Source organism: Pterocles gutturalis, unplaced genomic scaffold (assembly GCF_000699245.1).
Source record: "Pterocles gutturalis isolate BGI_N339 unplaced genomic scaffold, ASM69924v1 scaffold1022, whole genome shotgun sequence".
Classification (NCBI taxonomy): Eukaryota; Metazoa; Chordata; class Aves; order Pterocliformes; family Pteroclidae; genus Pterocles; species Pterocles gutturalis.
The window spans coordinates 41,577-66,750 of NW_010107627.1; the positions used below are offsets into that span (position 1 = coordinate 41,577).

The window sequence follows — 25,174 nt, forward strand, 5'->3', positions numbered from 1 at the left end:
AAAGGCCATAACTTTCGCCCCTCCCCTGCTGCCAAACAAACCCACCACACAAAACCACAACAACACTTTTCCAGGGCTCAGTTCTTCCTTGTCTGGAGGAATGGTTGAGAAAGATGTTGCAACCCAGCTCATAGAACCACCCTGGGTGGGACGAGTGGGGTTCGCGGACGTTCTATATATACATTCCCTTGGGGCAAATTAAGGTGAGACAGCACCAAAGAATTGCGTACTGGCTTATAATTTTAATGCATATAATTGTTTAGGGAAAAGTAAAGACAATTCATGACGACACTACCAACCACCAACACCACCAAATCTTACAGTGATGTGATAACGACAGCATAATATCCGACAATACTAAGAAACCCGCAGCCACTCACAAAACTTGCAATCACTCAACGTGCAACCCTTCACAACCCTTGCAATCACTTTTCAGTATTAAAATAAACAACCTACAGAAAACCTGTTAAACAAGCCCCAAAAGGGAGCTGGCGTTAGAACTTATAAGGTGTTACCATATGTGCCAGAGGGAAAGCAGAGACAGGAGGGGGAGAGAGAGAGAGATGCGGGAAAAGAGGAGGGGAGAAGAAAAGAAGGGGCAAGGGAAAAAGAAGAAGGAAGAAAAAGAAAAGGAGGGGAGAAAGAGAAAAGGAGGAGAGAGGTAAGGAGAGGAAAAGAAAGAAAAGTTATCACCACTCCTTGGATCCCTGGATGAGCGTCGAGGGGGGTCATCGTTGCTCGTTCAGTTGGTCAGCATCTCAGGAGTCTTCAGGTGATGAGCCCCCAAACCCTATTTTGCTTGTTCACCTTTTATAGGCAGAGGCAATGCCTTACTTGACACGTATTTGTTACTTTGTTGTAAGAGCAAGACTGAGTCTCATCGTTGCTCGTTCAGTTGGTCAGCATCTCAGGAGTCTTCAGGTGATGAGCCCCCAAACCCTATTTTGCTTGTTCACCTTTTATAGGCAGAGGCAATGCCTTACTTGACACGTATTTGTTACTTTGTTGTAAGAGCAAGACTGAGTCCATTGTTAGATTCAGCAGGGATTTGCTGTCCATCATTGATGGCCTTACTCAGCAGGGGTTTGCCAGTCCATGGAGTAAGGCCTTCGGCACATTCCTCGCCATCTTCTTATCTACAACTGGACATCACAAGGCTTCACCTTATCAGAGCCTCGAGGATTGAGTCCATTGTTAGTAAGGGGAGTAAGGCCTTTGGCGCATTCCTCGCCATCTTCTTGTCTACAACTGGAATGTTTTGAGACACCACGAGTCATCAGAGCCTGGACAGTCAATTTGCAGTCTCTGCAAAACCGCACAAATAGTCCTCCACAGAAGCGGGGAGGGAAAAAAGAGGCCAACTTTGCCTCTCCTGTGGGGCAACCTGCTGGCCCTGGCATTCTGCCTGAAGTGATGAGGTGCTGGAGACGTGATTCTCTCCTTCTCCCTTATGATCCCTGTCTGCTCAGGTGGAAAATATGACATGACCAACCCCAGAGCTCTTCCTGAGTAAGCTGTGTGACCTGAGCCTGGCTAACAGGGGGTAAACAGTTCTCAGGTAACTGAAGACAAAATCAAGTCCTTGGTCAGCTTATTCTCCTTTCAGCTTTACGGATTGTTCATAAAACTTTTTCCATCAGTGTTTCACGGTGCTACATCACCAAATCTGTTGTTTATACATTTCAAATGCCTTGGTGGCGGGGTGCCTGAAAAATAAAATGATTGTTCTATAGCAGTTTATTCTGTTTTGTTGACGATTAAAGTATTCATCAATGAAATTGCCAGTTAAACTTGCACTTTGCACTAAATCTTCAGGGCCCTTCTTGAATTTGCCAAGTGTGAAACATTCAGTTTTCTGAAACATTTTTTGTCAATTACACTGTTATTATAGGCAATGTGGGTACCTATATCTGGCTGATGCTTACCATTTCTGACCCTGTTTCCTTATTAATGTAAATACACAAGTAGTGACGTGGCATCTGAGTTTGGAAACACTTGCAGGATCATATTTTTTACTGGAAAGGAGACAACTGCTATAGATTGATCCACCACTGTGGACTTCAGTGGAGCTACTTCAGACTCCAGCAGCTGACCATTTAGCATGTATTAATCTTATTGAAAATCAATGGATCTGTGGATGATACCAGGCAACAAGCGTTGGGTTCAACACTTGCATTACTCCTAGTAAAAGGGATTACAGAAACAAAGGTATTAACTATGAATGACTACTCTGCTGAGATGAACAACAAGTAGAGGTAAAGACATAAGGGCATGATCTCTCGAGCTAGCCTCATCAATACAATGAATAGAAATTATTTTGCATTTGTCAGGGTGAACAGAGAATAATTTAGTCTTCCTGAATGACACAGCTGGTTAGGAAGAGAAAGAAGAGATGTCAACCTTTGTGTGAACCAACATAATGAGCATTTTCTCAGCTGACCTCCAAAATAATAACTAAAAAAAGGTATATCTCCTTAGCATCAGTGGTGACAGATCAATTTTTCCTTGGCAGGCTTGGAAGTTGCAACTGGATGTATTCTCTTTCTCATGAGTTTGGTATTAGACTAATAAAAGACACCCCTCTGTCCATGTATGTAGACAAACCCCCAGATCCTCTGAGGGTTTTGGGGAGTACAAGGGGGTGAAGGTGGAAGGAAATAAAAAGTCAGCATGCAATCAACACCTGACAGTAAAATCTGAGGGGTGGATAGACCGTACCTACTTCAATTAATACAAAAAAATGACATATTTAGAAAGACTATATTTGCATAAAGGCATATTTTAAATGAACTTGAAACATCTAAGCCATATTTAGAAGATTATTGAAAAGAAGAAGAGAGTTTGATATACCAGCATTTCAGAAAAAGAGGCAGAGCAGTCTTTTGTTATTACTGGGTATTAGCAACTTAATTAGATCAATCTTCAATGCAGGAAATTACCCAGTAAAAATGAGACTAGTTAACATTTGCAGGGCACTTAAAATATTTAAATCAGTAAAGGGCAGATTTCAATGACATTTAGATGTCTACTAGATACACTTTTTTTCTCTAGATGACAATTAGCTTATGCTATTTGCTCCCAAAGGTTAAATGGGAGTTTATTTACTATGATTGTGTTGCAGGACTGCTGGGGGCTTTTCTTCATCTCAGTGCACTTCACTGCCACAGACAACTGATCTCTAATTTCCTGATATTATCATCTTGTACACTGAAGGCTGTGTCAAGAGGAAAATAGTGTGGCTTTCTCTAGGTAGCCCATGAGTTAGCAAAAGTAGTGATGGTGAATGTGATTTTTTTATCAGGCTAAGACCATTTTGCTCTTAGTAACCTAAATATCATCTTATTGTCATAGTGATTTGATGGCAGTGTAGTAGGGCTAGAAGGCCCAGTCACGCCATCCCCAAAAATTCACATGGTGAAACAGTCTCAAAGAGCTTGAATCAACTGTATGTGGTGAGGAAGCACAAAATCACCACAGGAGTCAAAGCTCAGTGAAGTGTTTACCCACAGATGTCATATTTGTCTGTGGGACAACAGACTTCCAAGGTTAGCAGTTGGCTGGTGGGTTCACTGGCACAATTAAAAAAATATTCTCATTGTACTGTGTTAATGTTTCAGTGTTCCTTCAAATCAGACAGTCTAGTTCTTGTCCTTGATGGTAAATGTCTTCAAAATGCAACAATCACTGCTGGGATTTCTTCAACCAGCATCTCATTCAGACCCTCTTTCATGCCCTGATTTCGCCACAATTAGTCAGGTTTTTATTTATTTGCTTGCTTTGTGTCAAAGTGGGTTTTTTGTGCCGAAGGTAATCTGAAATAAAAATGTACTCTTTTTATAGGATTTAAACCAAAATCTTAACAATTCTTCTGTTTTTCAAAACAGTTGTTTGTAATGATGTCATCCCTTTATCTTGACTTGTTAAAAATGGTTTCTTCTCCCCATACAAACAAGAAAAGAAATAAAGCAGAGGAGAAGACTTGAATTTCAATCAAACATAAAAAAGTAAACTGAGCTAAAAAAAAAAAAAGAAAGAAACATTAAGAATATGCTCATACAAGTAAAATTATGCTTTATCTGGGACAATAACAACTGAAAAATTAAAAGAGATATTTAGTTTGTATGATAATGTTCCTTTAGGCTTACTTTCTTCTATCTGCACTCTTTATCTTTTAATGCTATGAGATTCCAGCTTTCATTGTATTACTTTTTTTTTTTTTTTTTCTTTTAATGGCTAAGCAGGAGAAATGAAGGGTTGGAAATGGGCCTCACACACAACAAAAGCACTCTCTGTTGAAAAAAACCCCGTGGTTCTTGTTTTATTTCTTTGCTTTTCAAAAACAAATCTTAAAAATGTGTCTCATGATCAGTCATTTCAGCTTTTGCATTATTTGGATTCAGTATTATACGTAAAACATTGACTGGTACATTAGTGGAGGGCGTTTCTGGCTATCTTGATGCTGTCTTTTCTGTCCCTATTCTCAACCAATGCAGCCAGTAAGCACCTGGTTTGCTTACATGCCCTGTCATCACAGCTCTTATGGTCTTAAAAGGGGAGAGGGGGTCCAACGTCTGAGGTTTGGTCTTGATCCTTTCAATTCCAAATATGGGGCTTGGGTAAAACCTGTAGATCTCTAACAATAGCTTCTTTCTTTTTTCCCCCTCTGATTTTAGGCTTACTTTAACCTTATCCTGTCCCATGGACTTGAAGAATTTTCCTATGGATGTACAGACATGTACAATGCAGCTAGAGAGCTGTGAGTGTCTAATTGCTTTGTCTATCAAAGAACAAGATTTTTACAATAACATTTGGTGGTTAGATAGTATCTGCATTGTCATATTTGTGTGGTGAGACTCAATATTCCTATTTTGTAAGGGAAAATCATGGGGAAACAGGGCTTTACTTGTCCATCACTGTACCATGTGGGTTCCCTGTCCCTGTGCTGTTCCTGCTCCCTTCCCTTTCCTCCTCCTGGGGCACACCACCTCACCCATCAGGGCTGAGTCACTTCCAGGGATAACCACAGTAAAGCTGTGCAGGACAAATCAAATCTCAGGAAGTAAGAGCAACTAGTACACAGCCAGGAATTAGCCATGTCTGATCAAGACATGCTATGGTCTTTTGAAAAGTGGAAGCAACATACCTGATGAAACAGAGGTCCTATAGGTACACTTACGATAGTAAGATAAGATGCCTAAGGCGTGCACTGGGGTACCAGCACACACTTGTCTGCACCACGTAGCTGTCAGCACACACCTTGTTTAAGTGTATAAGCACACAGCTTGTTTAATTTGACCATAGAGATGTAGCCATTACAGTCAAAAGACACGTCAGTGAGTCAAAGCCTCTCTCCTTCCCCACCCCACACCCCTCAGTGGTAGGTTCACAGGTTACAAAAGCTGAAATTTTCTTTTTTGGTAAGGGCCCAGCATTCTGCAGTCTAGATATACTTGTTTTGTTGGTGCCCACCAACTGCATCATCAAAGAATCACGAAAGTAAAGCAAATCCAGACTGATATATAGGAACAGAGAAATGCTATTTCAGTTGTAGACAGCATCTTTGGTGGGCCAGAGAAATTAATTTGTAGTGGCAAACCAGGGAAGTATTTCAGAACATAACGGTGTTACTTGTTGCTCTTAATAGAGCAATAGTGCAGCAAGAGTAACTGGTAACTAACAGCAATAGTGCTGTTGTTAATCAGACAGTGTAAAAATGTAGCTGAGATAACATATATTGCAATAAAAGACATGTTTCTCAGATGTAATAGCATTTGCTTTTGATGTTTTCCAGTCAGTTACCATCTAACAAACTCTGATTTCTTTGTTGTAGTTGGCTACACTATGAATGATCTGATATTTGAGTGGCTAAGTGACGGACCTGTGCAAGTTGCAGAGGGTTTAACCTTGCCACAATTTATTTTGAAAGAAGATAAAGAACTTGGTTATTGCACAAAACATTACAATACTGGTGAGCATTATTCTATTTTTTTATATTAATTGATCTAATGATGTCTATTGTCAATTTGCAAAGGGAAAAGATGGGTAAAATAAAAAAAAAAAAAAAGAAATTAAAAGCCACACATTTTTAAATCTGAAAAAATGAAATTTTCTCTCTTTTATTTTTGTTTGAAAGATTTTATTTCCAACTATCCTTTAATTTCATTAAAGATATTCTAGTATATGTGTATATATATACTATATATACTATATATAATCATTAAGGCATTTAAAATCTTAAAAAACTGATTTAAAAATCTAGTTGTTTTGTTTTCACTAAAATTAAACTTTTTAAACAAATTGAATATTTTCTGAAATGTAGACTCAGCACTTTTAAAGTACTGATTTTTCTGAACTTGATTTATTTCTTCAGCATATCAAAATGCCAATGAGGAAAAATATCAAATTTTCCCCAGCTTTTATGTATGGTGTAATTTATGAAATGTAGTGTTTGAAAAGACGGTGCTTTCACTGCTGATCTGAATAGTGTACAGACATGAAATGCTGGGAAATTAAATATTTGCTTAATACTGTAATTTTTTCCGATATTTGCTACTGTGAAGTTTCAAATGTTGTGTTGTCAATCTTCAGCACTGCAGACCAGAGAGAAGTCTGCTAAATTTGGGATTTACCTGCTTGGAGTTTATTTAATAGGGACAGTATTTAGAGAACGGTTTGCTGGGTGCTTGCTGGGATTAGGTATAATCCCTCTCATTTAACATAGCTTTTTCATAATTTCAGCACAAGAGACAATCTGGTTGCATCAAATACATTTGTTTCACTCTGTGAAATAACACAACATGAGAGGTTCTGTCTCTGCCAAAAATAAGTCACATTAATTTCCTATGAAAAGAAGATTAATAGTTTGAATTTTTACAAATGCATTTTCTTGTTTTGGGGCTCAAAGTGTCAAGGAAGGAAAACTTTGAAGTTCCACAGTCCAAGACCCTTGGAAAGGGGGACTGCTGTGACTTTTCATCTTTTCTCACACTTAAAGGGGATAATCAAGAGTAAATCCCAATAGACAGAGCTTACCTATTTGTAATTTGGCTGCTACAAAGTTTAGCCATTTCCCAGCACGTAATTCAAACTCAGAATAAGTTAGTTCATCTGCTTTTCTAATTACTGTCAGATACCATTTTGCAGGGTCAAACACTGAAAGTAAGAGACCGGAGAGACCATGAGCAATAGCTTCCTTGTATACCCATGAAGATTCCCTGCAAAGGCTAAAAATGCCAATTAGCAGCTCCATTACATGTAGTTAAACACAGTGAATGTCTGATTACCAAAAGTTAAAAGCATGTGGCCTGGCCAGGGGAACTGAAAAGCAGTATTCAAGCAAAAGAAAACATTGCCTGCAGGCACCCACATTGCTGTCCTCCATGTGGCATGCTCCTTCAGGTTTGCTGTGAAATTAAAATGTGTCTAAAAGCTGTATTACTCAGCCTTCTCTGCCAATCCACACTGCAAGGTGCTCTGTCCAGGCTGCACTGCAGGAATCTGGAGAGCATGGGACAGACTGGACTACTCTAATGCCATTGCTGCCACATGTGGCCACCCCACACTTTTTGAGTCCCCCTCTGTATGGGCAGACTAGTCAGGATCAGCCACTACCCAGTCTCACTACCCTTCAGGGTCACAGGTCAGGCCACTCAACAGGCCAGGCCACTCGTATATGAGCTTCTGACCTGCCAAAAGATATTACTCGGTTCTTCTCCCCTCCTCTCTTTGCCAAACAGCCTCTGCATTGTGCTTTGTGCCAGATCTTGCACCCTGCCATTCAGCTTTCTAGAGTAGCAAAAAAATACACATGCATCACAAAAAGGAGCAAAAAAACCTAATTTCACCTGAAAGGATGAACAACGAATAATACGTCTTCATGCGTTTGACCAACAAACACAAAAGGGATCCTTTGGAACCATTAGACATTTCTGTACCGGGATTAGTCTGCCTTGAGTGAGAGCCTTCACAATACCTAAACCACGGTCAGGATACACAGTAATTGGGAGAGCAGCGCAGAGTGATTGAATTAGTACCTGACCAACTGTTGCAACTCAGGACTTTGCATCTCCTGCTGCATGACTAGCTCCACCATCAGTCAATCCTAACTTCTGTCCTCCGCTGCCCCTCTGGAGCAGCTATCTCTTGTTTGAAGAATCACTCACCTCCCACAAGAGACGGTTGTGTGTTTCCTGGAGTTAAACTTCTGGCAAAAATTCAAAGTAGGCTTTGAGTTGATTCTGCTGTGTGAAACAATCCACAGCCACAGGCAAATGACACGACCAGAATGAGAAGGGGTGTGACCTACCACAGGACTGCAAGACTAATTCTTTACAATTTGTCTGTTTAAGTACCTTTGCTTAATGTTATATAACTAAAAGAGCAAAATGTTGTCCCCTTTTAATACTAAACATCATATTTGACTAAAGCAAAATCTATTAAAATTTGAGAAAAGAAACAGTACATTATATTTTTCAGTGGTGAAACAACCATGCTAGTATTGCTTGTTTTCTCAGTTAATCTGAGCCAAGAGTCCCATGTGTCTCCCAAGCTAGTATGCAACAAATGGCTGACTCACATTTGTGTATCAGAACGTGCTTATTGTGTAACATTAGGAAACAGGCCATACATCTAACTTATGTTCAGAAAACAAGATAAAAATGTGCAAAAAGCATTTATGAAAGTAATTTCATGTTCTAGGAAAGTTTACATGCATTGAAGTCAAGTTTCATTTGGAGCGTCAGATGGGATACTATTTAATCCAGATGTACATTCCTAGCCTGCTGATTGTCATTTTGTCCTGGGTTTCTTTCTGGATCAACATGGATGCTGCTCCAGCTAGAGTTGCACTGGGTATCACTACAGTTTTGACAATGACCACGCAAAGTTCAGGATCGAGAGCTTCCCTCCCAAAAGTAAGGAAATAATTTTGTACCACTAATTTGTTATTAAGAAGAAATATCTGTACTAATTTTGAAGTTTCTGAAAGATCTGTGTAAATATGCAACTGATAAGAATGCAGGAGAAAGCGGCAGCACTGTGGTGTTAAACTGTTGCAATACCTTTGCGTTTGGATTAAGGCAGGTTTCTGCTGTTTTGTGGGGTGGCTGGAGGGTACAGGTGTGCATTTTTAGTGAGTTTTTACTGGTTTTCATACTTAGTTTTCAGCATCTAGAAGCCAGATTTTGCTGAAGCATTTAGGTACCTAACCGGCTTTCTGAAAGCACTTTCATGAAAATGGGATGTTCTGTCTGATTAGGGACTTTATAAACTCTATATGGTCTTTTCTGGATTGCTAGGCTCAAATATCTTGATGTTTCTAGATACAGCATTTAGCCCAGTGGAAAAATAAATATACATAAATATATGTATATATAAAATATGTATGTATAATGTATACACCTAGAAGGTTTATCTGAAGAATCTTCTCTAGTGAGGTGATGCTTATGTCTGTTTCATGGCGGATTTTTTCCATGTTCTCATTCAAGTGTCATCTGCAGACTTCCATCCCAACTACGCACAAAAATATCCCCTCACTCGAATTTTGTGGTCTTTTTAAACCAGGTCAGATGCTGTAGGTGGGTTTATAGATTACAGACTGGATCTTTTGTTTAGTCAGGCAGACAGCTCTTTTTAGCATGGGCACAGCCTGAATGCTTCTGCTGATAACATTCCCAGCAGAATTTCATGTGCATACTCAGACTTTGTACAATTTTCTGGAAGAGAGCTCAGAGGCAGATCAGTTTACAATACTCTAAGGAGTCACGAGATATTCTCCCTGAAGCCTTCTTTACAGTAGTCCAGCATCCCAGGGACCAGGATCGTAAAACTGCTCTAGCAACAACAAAAGCACAAATTTTGACTGCGTGTACAGATCATGATCCATTCCAAAAAGCACGCTGTATTTTGTTCTGCTTTACCCTCATTTAGTCTCACTCCAAATACTGTAATTTGTTCAAATGGAGCATATACAGGACAACTTAAAAAACGGCACAGATTGTGTTACTCTTCTGTTGGTAACGAGAAAGCATCACTGAAAAATCTGGTGACTGCAACAGTTGGTTCAACTTCAGTTGTTCACTTGGAGATGTATATAATTTTCCACACAAACTGAAAGCCTTTCATATATTAGCTCGGAATTTAAAATAGATAATTAGTTAAACATTTGTTCAGACAATTCAGTCAATATTACCAAATGAACACTCTGAAAAGAAAGTCAACAAAGAGATAATCTTGGCAAGGAATGCACAGGCTCTGTAGATAGCAAATTTGGAGTCACCAAGGACCGTGTCTAGATGGTACAACATGATTCCATGCTGATATATTCCAAGTTTCTTCCAAATTAACTGGCTTGAGCATTAGAGGTGGTACAATCACTGTAGCGGAGATTTCCACCCACATTTCCAACTGGGCAAACACACCCTGCCAAGAAGCTCTGCAGTGTTAGCATGCCCAAAATGTTAACGCTTTATAAAGGCTTTTTATCATATGCCTTTGATCCGGCCAAAATGTTTCTCCCTTTTGTATTCTGCCTTGTTTGAGTAGAAAAGTATTTGCTGTACAATTTTCTGATCTTCTGCTGAATGGAAGAAATGGTTAGATCCAGAGTATTTTGACCATGGCAATTTTATTCTCTGAGAGGTTCTCCTCCAGCTTCAGGATTAAATAAATTTATCTCAGCAGCTATCAGAGAATGGTGATTCTCTGGCCCTACTCTATCCTCTCCTAGTGTTTTCTGCTGTGTTCCTTTGCTAGAAGACAGGCACGAAGGCAAAGTACCGCACCAAAGAGCTCAGCACACTTATTTCAGTCAGGCTATGCCTGGTTGTTGCAATTCCACTGTGTAACTCAGCTGAGCTGTACTATACAGCTTTGGTCTCTGCATCCTCATGGGGGCTTTTGAAGGTGTGCCTGTTGACTTAAAAATGTGATTGTAAGTAAAAGCTAGCATATCTGCCAGCTGACTCCGATCTTGGATGACTCAGGTCATCCTGTAAAGAAACATGGGATTGACCAAAACCAAAGTGCTTCAAAACAGGCTTTGCGTGCACATGCAGCGGTATAGCCATACAGGTCTCATATCACCAGTGTCTGATTCCTTACGCAAAGAAGCAGCAAGCTTTTCTTGCTGTTGCTGGCACCTAGTTGTTTTAAAACCTCATCTGTAACTTAATATCAAAATTGTATTTCTTAATAAAAACTGTCCAGCTGAAATGCACTTAGAAATAAAAATATGACAAGAATTGAATCAAATCAGTGTTAAATCTGAAGTCCCAAAATGGCTCTTTAAAAGCAATGTTTTACTAAGTCCTGTCTACATATTGCCAAGACACAGGAAGTTAGGCTGTCAATAAAACATTCATTTAAAAATTGCTCCAAGCATGAATATCTAACAGAATAAGACATGACAGGAGGGTTATTTTTGCAAAAGTACTGAAAAAACAGATGTAACTTTGCTTCTTGAAAGCAGTCTAGATTTGAATAAAAGAGTTATATTTTCCCCCATCCTTCTTTGTGTCCAATTCTTATTAACACAAATATATACAACTTAACTTTACCTTTAATTTAACCACTGTTTCATGTCAAGAATTTATTCTTATTTTTCTCTATGTCAGTAGAGCTTTACCACAAAAAAAAAAAAAAAAACCAAAAACAAAAACAAAAAACAAAGCATCAAAGCTCACCAACTTTAAAAGGAATAATTTCTTTACCTAAAAAAGGCAAAGAAGAATTGTGATGAGAAGATTCCTGGTTAGGTTTTTTTGTCAGTTTCCAAGTTACTATCAAAATGATGAAAGTGGTACTGCTTAGAAGTGATTACCTACATACTGGTCTCAACCCTCGTATAAGATTACATGACAGAGTTCTGTGTGCTTTAGACTGCTCTTTTCCATCTTAATAACTAATATTCATTTTGATACACAGATTTAATAATGGTAGGTCACGGCAACACAGACATTAGGCATTCAGTTTTTGAAAATTAAACATAAGCTTGAGATTGCTGAAAAGAAAAGATGAAAAAGAGAGAAAAGGAAATGAAAGAATGCAATTAATTCCAGACGATGCTCGTGTTTGCTGCACATAAAAGAAACATCTAGAAAGCCTCTTCCAAATGAAGTGTAATTATGTTTCTTTGGTAAATTTTTGTAGTATTTTTGTGGAATTATCATCTTCATGGCATTTTTAAATTCTGGCTAAGAATATAGGGTCAAATTCCAATATCAGCAACATGCTAATAAAGAAAACAATATGCATTTTTCCCCTTATTCTTCTACAAAGTTGCTTTCTTTGTTGCAAAAGGTAGTAAACCATGAGAGAGTTTACATCCAATCAAAGCTACCATTCTAGGAAGGGAGACCTGCAGTGCTTGTTTCAGAAAGCAGAAAGGTTCTCTTCCTCTACACTTTTAGCATAAGCCAAGCAATAACATGTCCTGCTTCCTTCATGACATAATGATTTTCTGTTTAGGGAATATCTGCAAAGAAATACTCACCAGGAACTCAACCTCTTTTATACTGATGAAGTTATCTCATGTTTGTTACAGAGGACTAGTGAGGGATCCTGTGACCACAGTTGCCCTTAGTGGCTGCATTACAGGGTGGTAAGGAACTCATCCAGAAAGCTGGGGTTGAATACCCTCCCTCCAGTTCTGCTAATCTTGCTGGGTTGTTCAAGATCCAAAATAGAAGGGGTCCTGTGATCAGTTCCCCTTCTCACATGGTCACATGTGCAAGTCTTATCCACATCTGATACCTTATATCCACATTCCTATGGTCATGTCATAATTTTCTACTTAGAATCTTTGGCTCGAAAAATGTCTGTGCACCCAGCTACGCCAGTAGCCCTTGCCGATCGTCCCCCTGAGCAGAAATCCTGGTTGCCAGCTGGGAGCTCAGCATGACCACACATCCACAATCAAACCCTCAGGAAACCTGGAGCTTTCTATGCAAGTCCTGTACATGAGCCCAGGAGCTCTCTTGCACCTAGGGGTTGCTGGATTTCATCTATGCAGAGAAACTCTATGGCACATGAATCAGGAATCTGACATAACCCACCATTCATCAATGCAATACTCCTCACGTATTTAAGTCCAATGCCTTCTGGACCCACGGCACAAAACTATCAGTATGTATTTATCCAAATATGGACTAAGGAATGTTTGGGCCTCATAAGGGACACAGAGACATCAAATATGCCTCTACATATTTTATGGTCCCAGCTGTGTGTAAGCTGGGGGAGTAAAGAGGAGGACATCAAGGTACAATAGTGCAGAATTGTTGAGAAGTGTTAGAAAACAGTTCCTTTCTTCAGAGCATTGAATGACTATTCTATTGCTATTCTATTTATTTTTAAATAGCTTCCCCTTTGTTGAATCAACAGAATGAAAAGTTTTAAAGCATTTTCAAAAGAGGCATTTGAAAGAATAATGAGTTCTCTGCTGTGCTAGTAATTGGGTATTTTTCAAATTGCTTTCTTCTTAAAACACTTACATAAACCAAACCTTAGCAACAACAGTCCAAGAACATTAATTACTTTTAATGCCATAAAGTAAAACATTTGAGGACACTTTAAGTCAAATAAGTGATAGCAACAGTATTTTACACAGTTGCATAGCACTCATATTGTGTTACTTTAATGCTCAGTGCTTAATGAATGGGTGTTCCTTCCCCAGGGAGCAATTTGTGCAGGAAAAAAGTCTCATTCAAAGCTAACGGAAACCTCTGGGAGTCCTTCCATTCACTTAATTTTGCTTTGGATCACTAAATGCATTACCAAATGCAATAAAAGCATTATATTCTAAATAGGTGCAGAGACTTGCAAAACCAAAGTTAATGAAGTCTGTCCCCTTTGGCAGTAAATGACTGCGTTTATCTGTTGTCCACTATCCTCAGGATTTCTGGAGACTTTTCAAGATTCTTGGGCTTCTAGCAGACAAGTCTGTGAAAGTAACCTCTCTTTTTTTGAATGCCAAATGCTACCAAGTAAAGAAGCTCCAAGAATGCAGCACATTTTTTTTAATTTTTAATTAAGGCCAAAATAGTGCCATAAGTTAAAAAAAAAGGAAGAAGTGAGGAGAAATAACAATAAAGAGAAAGGAATAGATGTTGTTATCAGACATTGTGTTATTTTGTGTTCATTTGTTTTCATAGGAAATAGAGCAGTGAAGGTGGTAGCTTACTCTTCCATGTAACAAAACACAAAGAGGACCCGTTCTGGTGTGGCATTATGTTAAAAAACAATAATAAAATAACTTGGAATGGAAGCAGTTTTTTAACAAATTACTTTTAGTCTAGTCTCAGCATCTGAAGAGGAAATATGTGAGTAATTCAGTGATCATAAAACATGTTAATTGGCACTTGGCTTACATGGGTGTCTGGGCACTTCATACACTGCTTAAATAATTAAGCCAATTCTGTTTTTATTAGATGTTTACAAATTCCTGTTGGAGACCTGATGGTCCTAAAACATTACCTTAGTATTTAACATGCCTGCCCTATGTCACGTATTTATGTATTCTGATAGGGGAACTACAAAAAAATTCCACTTAAAAAAAATGTGTTCAGGGGCCTTGAGTAGATTTTAAAAGGAACTTGCTAGTGGTTGTCAGTTTTCTCGGCCATAATAAAAGTGAGCAAGCTGTCCAAAGCCTCAGAACTCAGGCTGTGCTGTCAGGTAACCATGAGGATCTACTCTTCAGTCATGTACCTACCTGGAAATGTTTTAGAACTCACTTATTTGTGAGTTTCCAATGTTCTTATATAACTTTTTTTCCTTCCCATTATAGTTTTAACATATAACATGCCTTTCTTCTTTTATTTATGTTAAGAGAACCATGAAACCTGCTTTAGCTCTTTTTTTTTCTTTTTTCTTTTTTTTTTTTGGGGGGGGGGGAGGGGCGTGGCGCTGGCAAAGCTAGGTGCAGCTATATCTTGAATCTGGATACAGAGATCTGTTCTATGCTACATAACAAAGGAAATTGCATACACTGAACCTATTTTTCAACAAAAAAAGTTCCAAAATAAAACAAGGGTCATAAATAAGTGAGCACATGTTTTCTTGCTGCTACTTATTAAGGCAATTACTTGAGTACAAACTGATTGTAACTAAAAATATAGTTCTCTGTGTAAAATAACCAGTCCTACAAAATACTATAAAATAAATTCCTGTCAAGTTGTTTATAGTTCAAAAAAGGTGTTTCTGATTCTGCTCTACAGCTTTTTCATATTCCATTTCTTTATTCTTACTTCTTCTCCCTCTACTTATGTTTTCTCATGAATGGTTTTGAGGCAAGATATTAATGTGTTTGTGCTTGAGGGCAAGAGAGTGTTTGAACTGCAGTGGAAGATGTGGTACATGTACCAGATGATACGTGATGTACCAGACATAAATTTCTAACCCCTTCAAGTATCAATAGCACTGTGGTCATGTTAATGCCAGCCTGAAAACACATGCTTGGCCCTGATGAAATGACTGTGTGGTGCCCAGAAACTTCTCTGCTGCTTCCACCTACATCAGCTGATCTTGCAAAAGACACTTTCCCTTCTTGCAAATCTTGCTCCTTTGAGATCTGGGTAGATACTTACTTAACTAGCCTATGCAGTTACAACTTCACTGGGAGCAGTATCTCAATTAAAGTGGTGTTGGACAAGCTTTGGCACAGTTATATATGCTGTGATCATGCATCCATTATGGGAAGAAATTTTTTTCTTCTATTCCACAACCATTTCCAGTTCTGTAAAACCAAAGATTTGGGTCTGCTGCAAGGGTAAGAAGACAAAGAACAGCAGGATCCACACTTCTTGTGAGAAGAGCAGGAGGAACAAAAATGTAGATCTTAAACTGAGCACCCACATCTGTTGCTAGGAATGACCACATTATTCTGTTTAGCTTGGCCACAGAGGTGAGTTGTTCTGGTCAATCTTTGGGTCTTAAAGTGATTATGTAGTGAAATTCTTGCTGCCCTTCATTGTGTGCAAGGCTGACTAGATAAAGACTAATACTTTCGGTTCTATAGCAGGTTCTGCTCCATGAAAGTGAAAAAAAAAGAGACAAACTACTTAGTAAATCAGTCACTTTTTCCACTGTACTAATCTCAACTTTAAAGTTTGCTTTTCTGTATAGTGAAGACAGTGGTATTTACTGTACTACAAAAACAGTAGTCGCTGCCATGCGTGAGAGCTAAAAATGTGTGTCTGAATACCTCTGGGATGTAGTTTGAGTACTCCTGGCAATTCCTTAGCAAGTTTTATAATGCACTCATCTGGGAGGGCTGGCATTCGGCAGAGCCTATTTCAAGCATCAGAGAAGAGCTGAAGTTATTGTGCACACCAGTGTTGTTTCATAACCCTGGCGTGGTACTGAGGCTCTCCAGCTCCATTGTCACACCCTCCAGGACCTTCTGGTGGCTTTTAGCAGCTCTCTAAGGAATGCTCCGTGCCGCTCTTTCACACACATAAGCACTGCAAACCCTCTGTGAAGCAATGACATAGGCTGTTGTGGCTCATTAATTTCAAATAATGGCAAGCCTTGACTCTGTTAGATCATCTAGGCGTATTACTTATGAATATCCCCTCTTAATATTTCACTTGAAATAATGTTGATGGGACCCCCTGGAGTCTGGGAAAAATGCTTTCATTTGCAGTGTACCTTAAGGCTACTGCCTTCCAGTCTGAACATCAGTGCACACTGCACATGGCTGTTAAGACAGCTGGGCCATTGACATCTCACTCCCAAGTTTGCTTTGAGTTATAGTGCGACCATATGAACCTCATTGCTTGAATGACAGGTCTTTTTTTTCCTTTTGGAAATGTTTCTCTGGGGAAAAAAATAAAACAAACGACATTTCTATTGATGCTTAGAAGTATGAAGCCCTTCCTCTTGTCTCCCTCTTCAATCCTACCCAAGGAAACAGAGAGGCAATTTGCTTTTCTTCATGGATGTGTCAAACATACTTATGCAGGAGGAGGAACTAAACGACTCAAGTGTCTTTTTTTCCCTATATAATATCTGTGATATGACATGACTATGACTTGAATTTGCCAATAGTGGAGCACAATATTCTTTGTTGCAGTAACATCAACTTTGGAAATTAAACAATTCTAAACTAGGCTTTGGCAAGAACAGAATATAATCTGCTTTTATGGAACAGAAATATAGTCATGTACTCCAGAATGCATCATTATTCACAGATACTTAGTAGTAAAGTTAAAAAAAACCAAACTCTTTTCCTCCTATTTCTTCTTCCTAGAAGTTCCTTGTACTTAAATGAGATATCTTTCCTCTAAGAGAAGGAAGCATGAGAGCAAAGAGCTTTGATCCTCGGTAGCTTGTATCTGGTGTTAGGCCTCCATGTCTGTGAGAAATAGACATAGCGTGCTGTCTTTCCTTATTCTACCAAAGGTTAAGGCTCTGGAGAATTGAGCCTGGACTCTCAGTATGTCTGCAGAGAAATTTAAGTGACTAAATCACAGCAGAAAAGATAAGTTACAAAAAAAGGTAGATCACATAACAAATGTTCCTCGGTACACATATTCCTAGAAAAGACAGTATGGTTCTGTTATAAATAATTATCAATAATGACACTATTATAATAAGAACATATCAATATCTGTCACATACGGATTAAACTATTTCTATTAAAAGATGGTCTAGTGAGAAACTAAAAATTAGTTTAAAGTATTTCATTGATATAAATGATCGGATTTTTCGTCTCTTTTTTTCAGAAAGGCATTTTCCTTTGTTTGCATAATGGCAATGAAAACATTTTATTGATAGATTTGTACTAAAATATGATGAACAACACTACTCTTAAAATTTATCTGTGGTCAGGAGGCACTGATAACCATCCCTTTATAAGGCATGATCAATGCAAAAACACCTCTTAATTTTTCAGGGAACTATGTAGATGGTCACATACAGCAAGGAGAGGACCATCTTTTTGGACTGCACCACTCTGTGCTTGAGCGTCCTCTGCTCATCAAAAACTGACTTAAAACCAGTTTAAATTTGCATGGAACTGACAAAGGAAAAATAAAAGGTTAAGAAAGTGAAGCTGCCCAAGTGTCAAGATTACAATAAAACCTCTCAGAGTTATACAGCGTGTTCTGTTGCTTTTTCTTATTCAAACAATCAAACTACTTACTTGCTTTTTTAAGGAAGCTGTAGTTGTCTGACAGGATCTATTTTATGAGTTTGTTGGCTGCATTTTGCTGTCTCCTGAACCTTCTAGCAGAAACAGAATCTGCTCAGAATGAAAACAAAAACCTGTCACTGGGAATGACTTGAATTAGAGCATTCAGATGTTCAGGCTTTACCACTGCTCTTACTTCTTACCAGGGCTCCCCAAAGTCAAAGATGACAGGGTTATGACACGAAGATAACAGTGCAGAACAACTCAGTTTTGCATATATTTATCCCTGGATATGGATATGAAAATGAAAATAACCTTGCCTTATGCATCACAAAATGTCTAAAATACTACTCTAGGAAGCAATGTAGTCTTTTTTTATGTCTTGTTTTTTCAATCTGTCCGATTTAGTGAGTGGTAAGAGTAAGACATAATTATTCTCCAAATTGGTTAATTATTCTCTCGGAAGCTGGTTCATTTGTCATTCTTTAGTAATGGTGTAACATTGATTTTAACTGGGTACCGTTGACTTTTTGGTAAATAAGAAATGAGAATTTTTATTTTTTAACAATTTTCCAATGCTCTGTTAGAATGGGGGTAAGCATCGCATTCCTCCAGCTAGAAGTGCTGTGTGCCAAACACACCACTGCGTACAGAGCTGCTTTCTTATCTTTTTCTACATTGACTGGAACAGGAGACAGATGTTTTGCAAGAAGTCAAAAAAGTGTGTGCTACACATGCTTCCAGGCAAGACTTGTAGCTTGGCAAATGGTTTCATGGTGAATTGTTTAAAGGTAAAACTCTCTCTTTGAGTGCAGCTATAAGAGTTGATTAGCTTCTTACATGAATGAGGTTTCAGTAAAAGCTTTTCCCAAATTGAAAAGCATATCTCATTAAAAGACTGTGGTTTGCCTTAATATGGGAACTGCACTTCATGGCAGGTTCATCTGGCCACTTTCATTCATGATTTCCATGATTAGGCTGACTTCCTCCAGATGTAGTTCCCTCTTAGTTGAGGAAAGGCAGCCTCACAACAGCTGTTGACCACAGCAGAGTTCAAAAGCATCTTACCCAGCTCCTCTGTCTCCCATCTGTGAAACAGACTTTTAAAATAAATCCTTGCCAGTGCTAGCCGTTGTCCTCATTATGACTTTTTTCTGTAATTCATACTCTTTTGATGTGCTCTTTTGAAAGACAACTGAAAATCACCCTGAAGAGAGAATGAAAATGAATTTTCGGCTATATTTTCAGCTAAAACCCAATTCTGCTATTTTCAGCTAAAATAAAATAAATAGTTCTTCCTAACTCCTCTTTGTTCGTGTAGTACACATTGCATTAGATCTGTGCTCCAGCAGCAATACACATTTTAGATGGGGTCAGACATTTTCTCTGAGGAACTGCTTTTTGTAAAAAAAAAAAAGTCCCTTTGTTGAAGCTGTGCAAAGGGTACTTTAGAATAATGTTCTCATTTATTGGAAAAATTTCCCAAAGCATTGCTGTTAACTTCCAACCGCCACTGTCTGATTTCTCCAAGACATCTTTTTTATTTTTAAAACTGCCTTGTTACTTGGATATTAAAAGTTAATCAACCTAAAAATATGTGAAGATTTGTACCTGGAGATGGAAATTATGGAAATGGTTCCACTGACATGATTTTAAAAAACTGAATTTGTGATTTGTGACTGTTTTTTCATTTTCTTTTTTATTCTAATTTAGAAGACATTTCTGACATGTCAAAAATTCCCAGGGAAGGGAAAAATTACTTCCCACTCAGGTCTAACATTTATTGAGATACTAGCAGGCACTTTTCAACTTTAAATAATATTAAGAGTTCAGAGAAAAATTGCTCTAATTAAAACCTTGCTACAGCCACAAGATCAAGCTCAGGCACTGAAACACTCTGAGAAAAAGAGAATAAAATCAACTGCCTCATAGTGAGCTCCAGCCATGCTTGTTGCAGCCAGCATGTGAAGCTACAAGTCGTGGGAGCATAGTTTAATCGATTTTTCTATTCTGATGTGGCTTAGTGACGTGTAGAAATCATAGAGCTATTTCTTTTTCCCAAGTCCAGAGGGACAATGTGGCCCTCCAGGATAACACTGTTTTTTGCATCCAATTGCTGCTACAGTTGTGTTCTATAAATACTATATATTTGGCTTAAGCATGTCTTAAAAGTGTGCAGTCTTGCTTTGAAAATGAAGTTTGGAAGTTTATTTTAACAGCTACTCATGCACACTCTTAAAGGGAAATTTTTTTAGAGACTGAGGATTCTCTGTCTTTACCCTCTAGATGGTGTTCCTTCCTATGCATTTCTCATCTGGCCTACAAATGCTTTCCAGACCCAATGTCTTTTCTCATTCAAGAAATCCTGTGATTAAATTGAGCAACCTTTTAATCTCATTTTTGGTAAACTAAACAGATTGAGCTTCTTTTGTCTCTCTGTTGTACGATGTCCTCTTCAGCCTTCAATCTTGTGTCTTCCATCTTCCTCACCGAGCCAGTATAATGTTTTTAAATAGAGCAGCCACAACTATGCTACCGTGGAAACTCTTAATATAGCTTTCTTCCTCCTCCTCCTCCTCTGTTCTGTTTATAGACTCAGTAGTTATATTTATCTTTTCCCCACAGCTTTGTACAGCTGATGCTCATCATCAGTCTCTCTCAGTACCACTGGTGGCATGTTGTGCAGCCACCCTGCCTACATATTTGGCCCCCTTCTTGGCTCTGGCACTGTGACCTGGTACTGGGCTCTTTTCACAAGCATTTGGTTTGGAAGTGACCATGTTTTGGTTTAACATGCTCAGCTAAAAGCAAACACCACACAGCTGCTCACTCACCCTCCCCCCTCCCGGGGATGGAGGAGAGAATTAAAGGGGTGAAGGGAAAAGAGACTCATGGGTTGAGATAAGAACAATTTAATAACTAAGCTACAATAGAAGTGAAAATAATAATGATAGTAATAGTAATATATGCAAATATTCAGATGAGTGATACACAGTGATACTGCTCACCACCTGATGACCAAGGCTCAGCCCATTCCTGGCTAATTATCCCAGAGCAGGGAGAGTCCCGAAACTGCAATCCCAGAACAGAGATAAGAGCCCGAGTGTCTGAGAGAGTGAGATGACCCTCAGAGAGAGGGGTGACCCAGAGAGAGGGATCACTTCCGGACAGACCCTCATTTCTGTACTGGACGCGGTGTCCATTATATGGAATATACTGTTGGCCAATTTGGGTCTCAATCTGAAACCAAAGGTCAAATCCTAGGTTAGTAACTGGGGCTGTGCTCCCTCCCAGCTTCTCCTGCACCTGAAAACATTGGCACAACAAAGACACTGAAAAGTCCTTGACTGCCCCAGCAGCAACTATAAACATCAGTATGTTATCAGCCTTCTCCTCAGCACAAATCCCAAACACAGACCCACACTAGCTACAATGAAGAGAGTTAACTCTGTCCCAGCTGAAACAAGGACCGGTCACTAATCCTAATTATACTTTATTATATACCTTATTATATAATTGTTTATAGACCGACCATTCTTTGTTTCTTCTGGTATTTTTCTTAATTTTTCCTGGACTTTTTATTTCTGTTGATTGGTGCTCATTTTCTTCTGGTTTTACCTGGCTTTTAAGTGTTTCCTTTTTAGTTTTTTTCAATAGTAATGGTTATTTCTACTTCTCCTGTTATGCCATAAAGGGTATTCAAAAACAAACTTATCCTGTTTGATGGTTGTGGAATTGACATTATTAAAATCTTTAACTCTTGCATTGTTGTAACATACTTAGTCCTAGTAAGTAAGAAAAGATCTCTTCTTATGCCATATAAGTTAGCACAAAGTTTCTGCTTTCTGAACTGAACTGAACTTCCTGAACTCAGCTGATTGTAAATGGTTAATTCTCAGTGGAAGGAAACTTATAGAGAAAGCTATAACTATAGCTATGAAGACATATCAGAGAGTAAATAAGGACAAAAAGGAGAACTCCAAAATTTTCCATGACTTTTCTTGCCACTCATGCAATAAGAAGGTATACTGAGAACTAAATTGAAATAAAAATGTAAAAAATAGATTAAATTGAGTAGAGATTTGCAAGGAGTATCGGACAGTGTTGTGAAAAATTGCCATTTATATTCATTTAGGCAGTTGAATGTCAATAGTCTAGGGCAGCTGGGACAGGCATGACTGCGTGAGAAACTTCCAGGTCCCCAGCCAGACAAGTAGTTGACAGTTTGGGAGCATGGGTGAGGAGAAATAAGAATTTGTAAGAAGTTAAGTCTGTGCAGCATCAAATGGGAACGATGTGGATTCAGACGAAACACATAAAAGAGAAGTTTATGAGTTTCATTAATTCTGAGACAACAGATTTCTGGTGGCAACATTAGCCTTCATAAGCAAAGCTAGATACACAATAATTTCTAGTATCAATTAAAGTGAATAAAGAAAATGTTAAAACAGTAAAAATTTAAAGAAATTAGACTTGCTTGTGGATTTGAGGATCTGTAATAATGTAAAGAGTTACTTTTCCATCCATGCAAGACAAAAAATACATAGGAAAAAGAAAAAAAGCTGCTTAATATATGAGGTTAGGGGAAAAAAGAGAAGAGGAAATAAATAACAAGACCCTTCATAGTTATCGTTTAAAATCAACTAGGTATGTAGATGCACTGAAAATATTCATGTGTAGCTGTATATGAAGAATATGACTAGATGATTATTTTTCAGCTGAGGTTTATAATAACAGATTGAGGAAAGAGCAAAATAGTCAATAATGGAAAGAAATTGTGTCCCATTTGCATTTGCATTTCTAAAGTTTTCCAGAGAAAGCCAGAGCAATTCTTCCCACTTAGACTAATGATGGCTAATTGTTATATACATCTATATTTCACAACCAATTTTAAATCAGAAAGCAAACAGTGGATTTGTAAACCTGCAGTGAGATCCACCTGTCAAAACTGAGGTGGTGGAAAGTTGTTTTAGACTGCCTTTCTAGTCAACAGAGAGAAGGAGACACCTCCACTGCCAAATTCTTCTGATGCTCAGACAGGTACACAAGGTAGGTCAGATGAACTGCTTGTTTCAGGTGCCAACAAGGGGCGCCAGGGTCACCTCTCTGAAAGTCAGGTGTCTGGAGTGGTGTGAAGTAAATCCAATCCCAAACACACAATGTGAAAAATAGTAAAATGTGCATCATAATACAGAAATATTCAAACTATTAAGCTCTTGTTTGTTTTGTTTTGGGTTTTTTTGTTTGGTTGGTTTTTTTGTTTGGTTTTTTTGTTTGTTTGTTGTTTTTTTTTTTCCCCAGACAAGTGGCTATATAAGAATCTTCTTACCTACATATACTGTTTGTGTGTGATTAAGGTAAAACCTAGAGTATTTAGGAAAAGAAATGAATTTTTTCCTCCTCATTCTTTTTTGTATGCAGTGCTGACATGGATTAGAGCAGATGAATTGTGGATGAGGTGGTATCCAAACCCTTGTTTCATTACAGTCTGTTACACATCTGTTAATCTTTAAAACAAGTAGGTTACAGGAGATGACTCTAGGCCCTGTATAGAGCCAGTGGTGCTGCCCAGAGGGCATAATTCAGTCTCCAGTACCAGTTTTACAAAGAACTGCATGATCACAAGGACTTAGTTTGGGTCTTGGAGCTCTAAATTAGAAAGGAAAATTGAATACTTACAAAGCAGAAATAATTGAAACAGTAGATATGTAACTTCACAGTGGATTAAAAAAATCAATTCTCAGCATAAACTGGCACAGGGATTTGTGCATTCTAGTAGGAATCAGAGTAGGAAATCAGAGAAAAGGCCTTGTATTAGTAATTTCTTCAATGAAAACATTTCTAGATAAAAATGATTTAAGCATTTCAAGAATGGATTGTCATCAACTAACTTTATCAGATCCTCCTGTGTATAAAATGGTCACACTGCATACTGGCTGGAGCCAATACTGGTTTTCTCTACATCGTTTCGAGCGATATACCATGGCATTTTTGCATTTATGCGTAGGTCTGCTACACACAGAGTATTATATAATGCCCCTTACTGTGTGAGAGCTCTGGGCTGCGTTTACTCAAGACAGTGGATTTTCAGGCCTTTGTGGATTTCATTTTGATTCCGCCTATTTGAAGGAAGGAGAGGCAAATGCAAGGTACATACCTCAGTATGTATCTCTCTCTCTCTCTGTGCAGAAGACCAATGCTCGAGTCTAATACATACTGTCAGAGCTTCTTACTCACTGGTGTCAGATTTTATTTGGGGGTTTTTTTGTGTGTAAATGCATTAAGAACAAAGTTACAAGTGTGTCTCAAAATCTAATACAAAGTATTTGATTGTGTCCTTTGCTTTAGTGTGCCCAATAGGCTACATGGAGAAATTTTAAAACTTTACAGAATATAAAAAGCTGAACTTTCCTGGACAAATTCTCTAGTATTGTCAGATTTGTGGATCTCGTATGTGTGGAGCAAGCACACACCATGCAACTGGGAAATCTTTTTCAGAGAAGAGGCTAAATCTTCTGTTCCTCTAAACTAGACCTTATTTGAGTACATTTAGTTTTTGGTGGAAGAATATAATTTTTTTTAAATTACATCAACTTTTTTTTTTTTTTTTTTTTTTTTTTTTAAATGACAGCCCAGTGCATGCTGTAGGCACTTTCTGGGAGGTAACCACTCAGCTGGTACCTATTTTTCTCTGAATTATGTCAAACGTGACTTTGTACCTACTGTACTTGCTGCACACCCATGGTGCTCAACCTTTGCCTACCCACGGTCAATAATATTAGAAAGTACAGTATCCTACTTGGCTGTCAGTCTGGGAAATAGCAGATCCTAACAGTAGCCTGACTGTGGGCAAGGTTGGAGATGACTCAACCACTGGTAGTCGGCAGATTCCCTCTGTGGTGATGGGCTGACAGAAGAAGTAGGTTTCAGTCCCTAAACCCAAGGCAGGGCAGTTGTGCCCATAGCAAGTGCAGACAGTTAGGTGTTTAAGACTTTTTTATTTTCTCTGCACCTCATTCCTGAATAGCTTAGATGTAATTCAGTTTG

General features: G+C 38.4%; 1 protein-coding gene across 1 annotated transcript in view; it reads left to right on the forward strand.

Moving 5' to 3' along the window:
- Nucleotides 1-8,912, forward strand: part of LOC104472465 (glycine receptor subunit alpha-2) — a gene marked incomplete at its 3' end in the record, with an annotated part of 50,244 nt that extends 41,332 nt beyond the window's left edge. The window contains exons 5-7 of the mRNA XM_010088160.1: nucleotides 4,674-4,756; nucleotides 5,831-5,968; nucleotides 8,698-8,912. Of these exons, the coding sequence (XP_010086462.1) occupies nucleotides 4,674-4,756; nucleotides 5,831-5,968; nucleotides 8,698-8,912 (436 nt within the window). The remainder of the gene's footprint in view (nucleotides 1-4,673; nucleotides 4,757-5,830; nucleotides 5,969-8,697) is intronic.
- Between the last annotated feature and the right edge of the window lie 16,262 nt (nucleotides 8,913-25,174).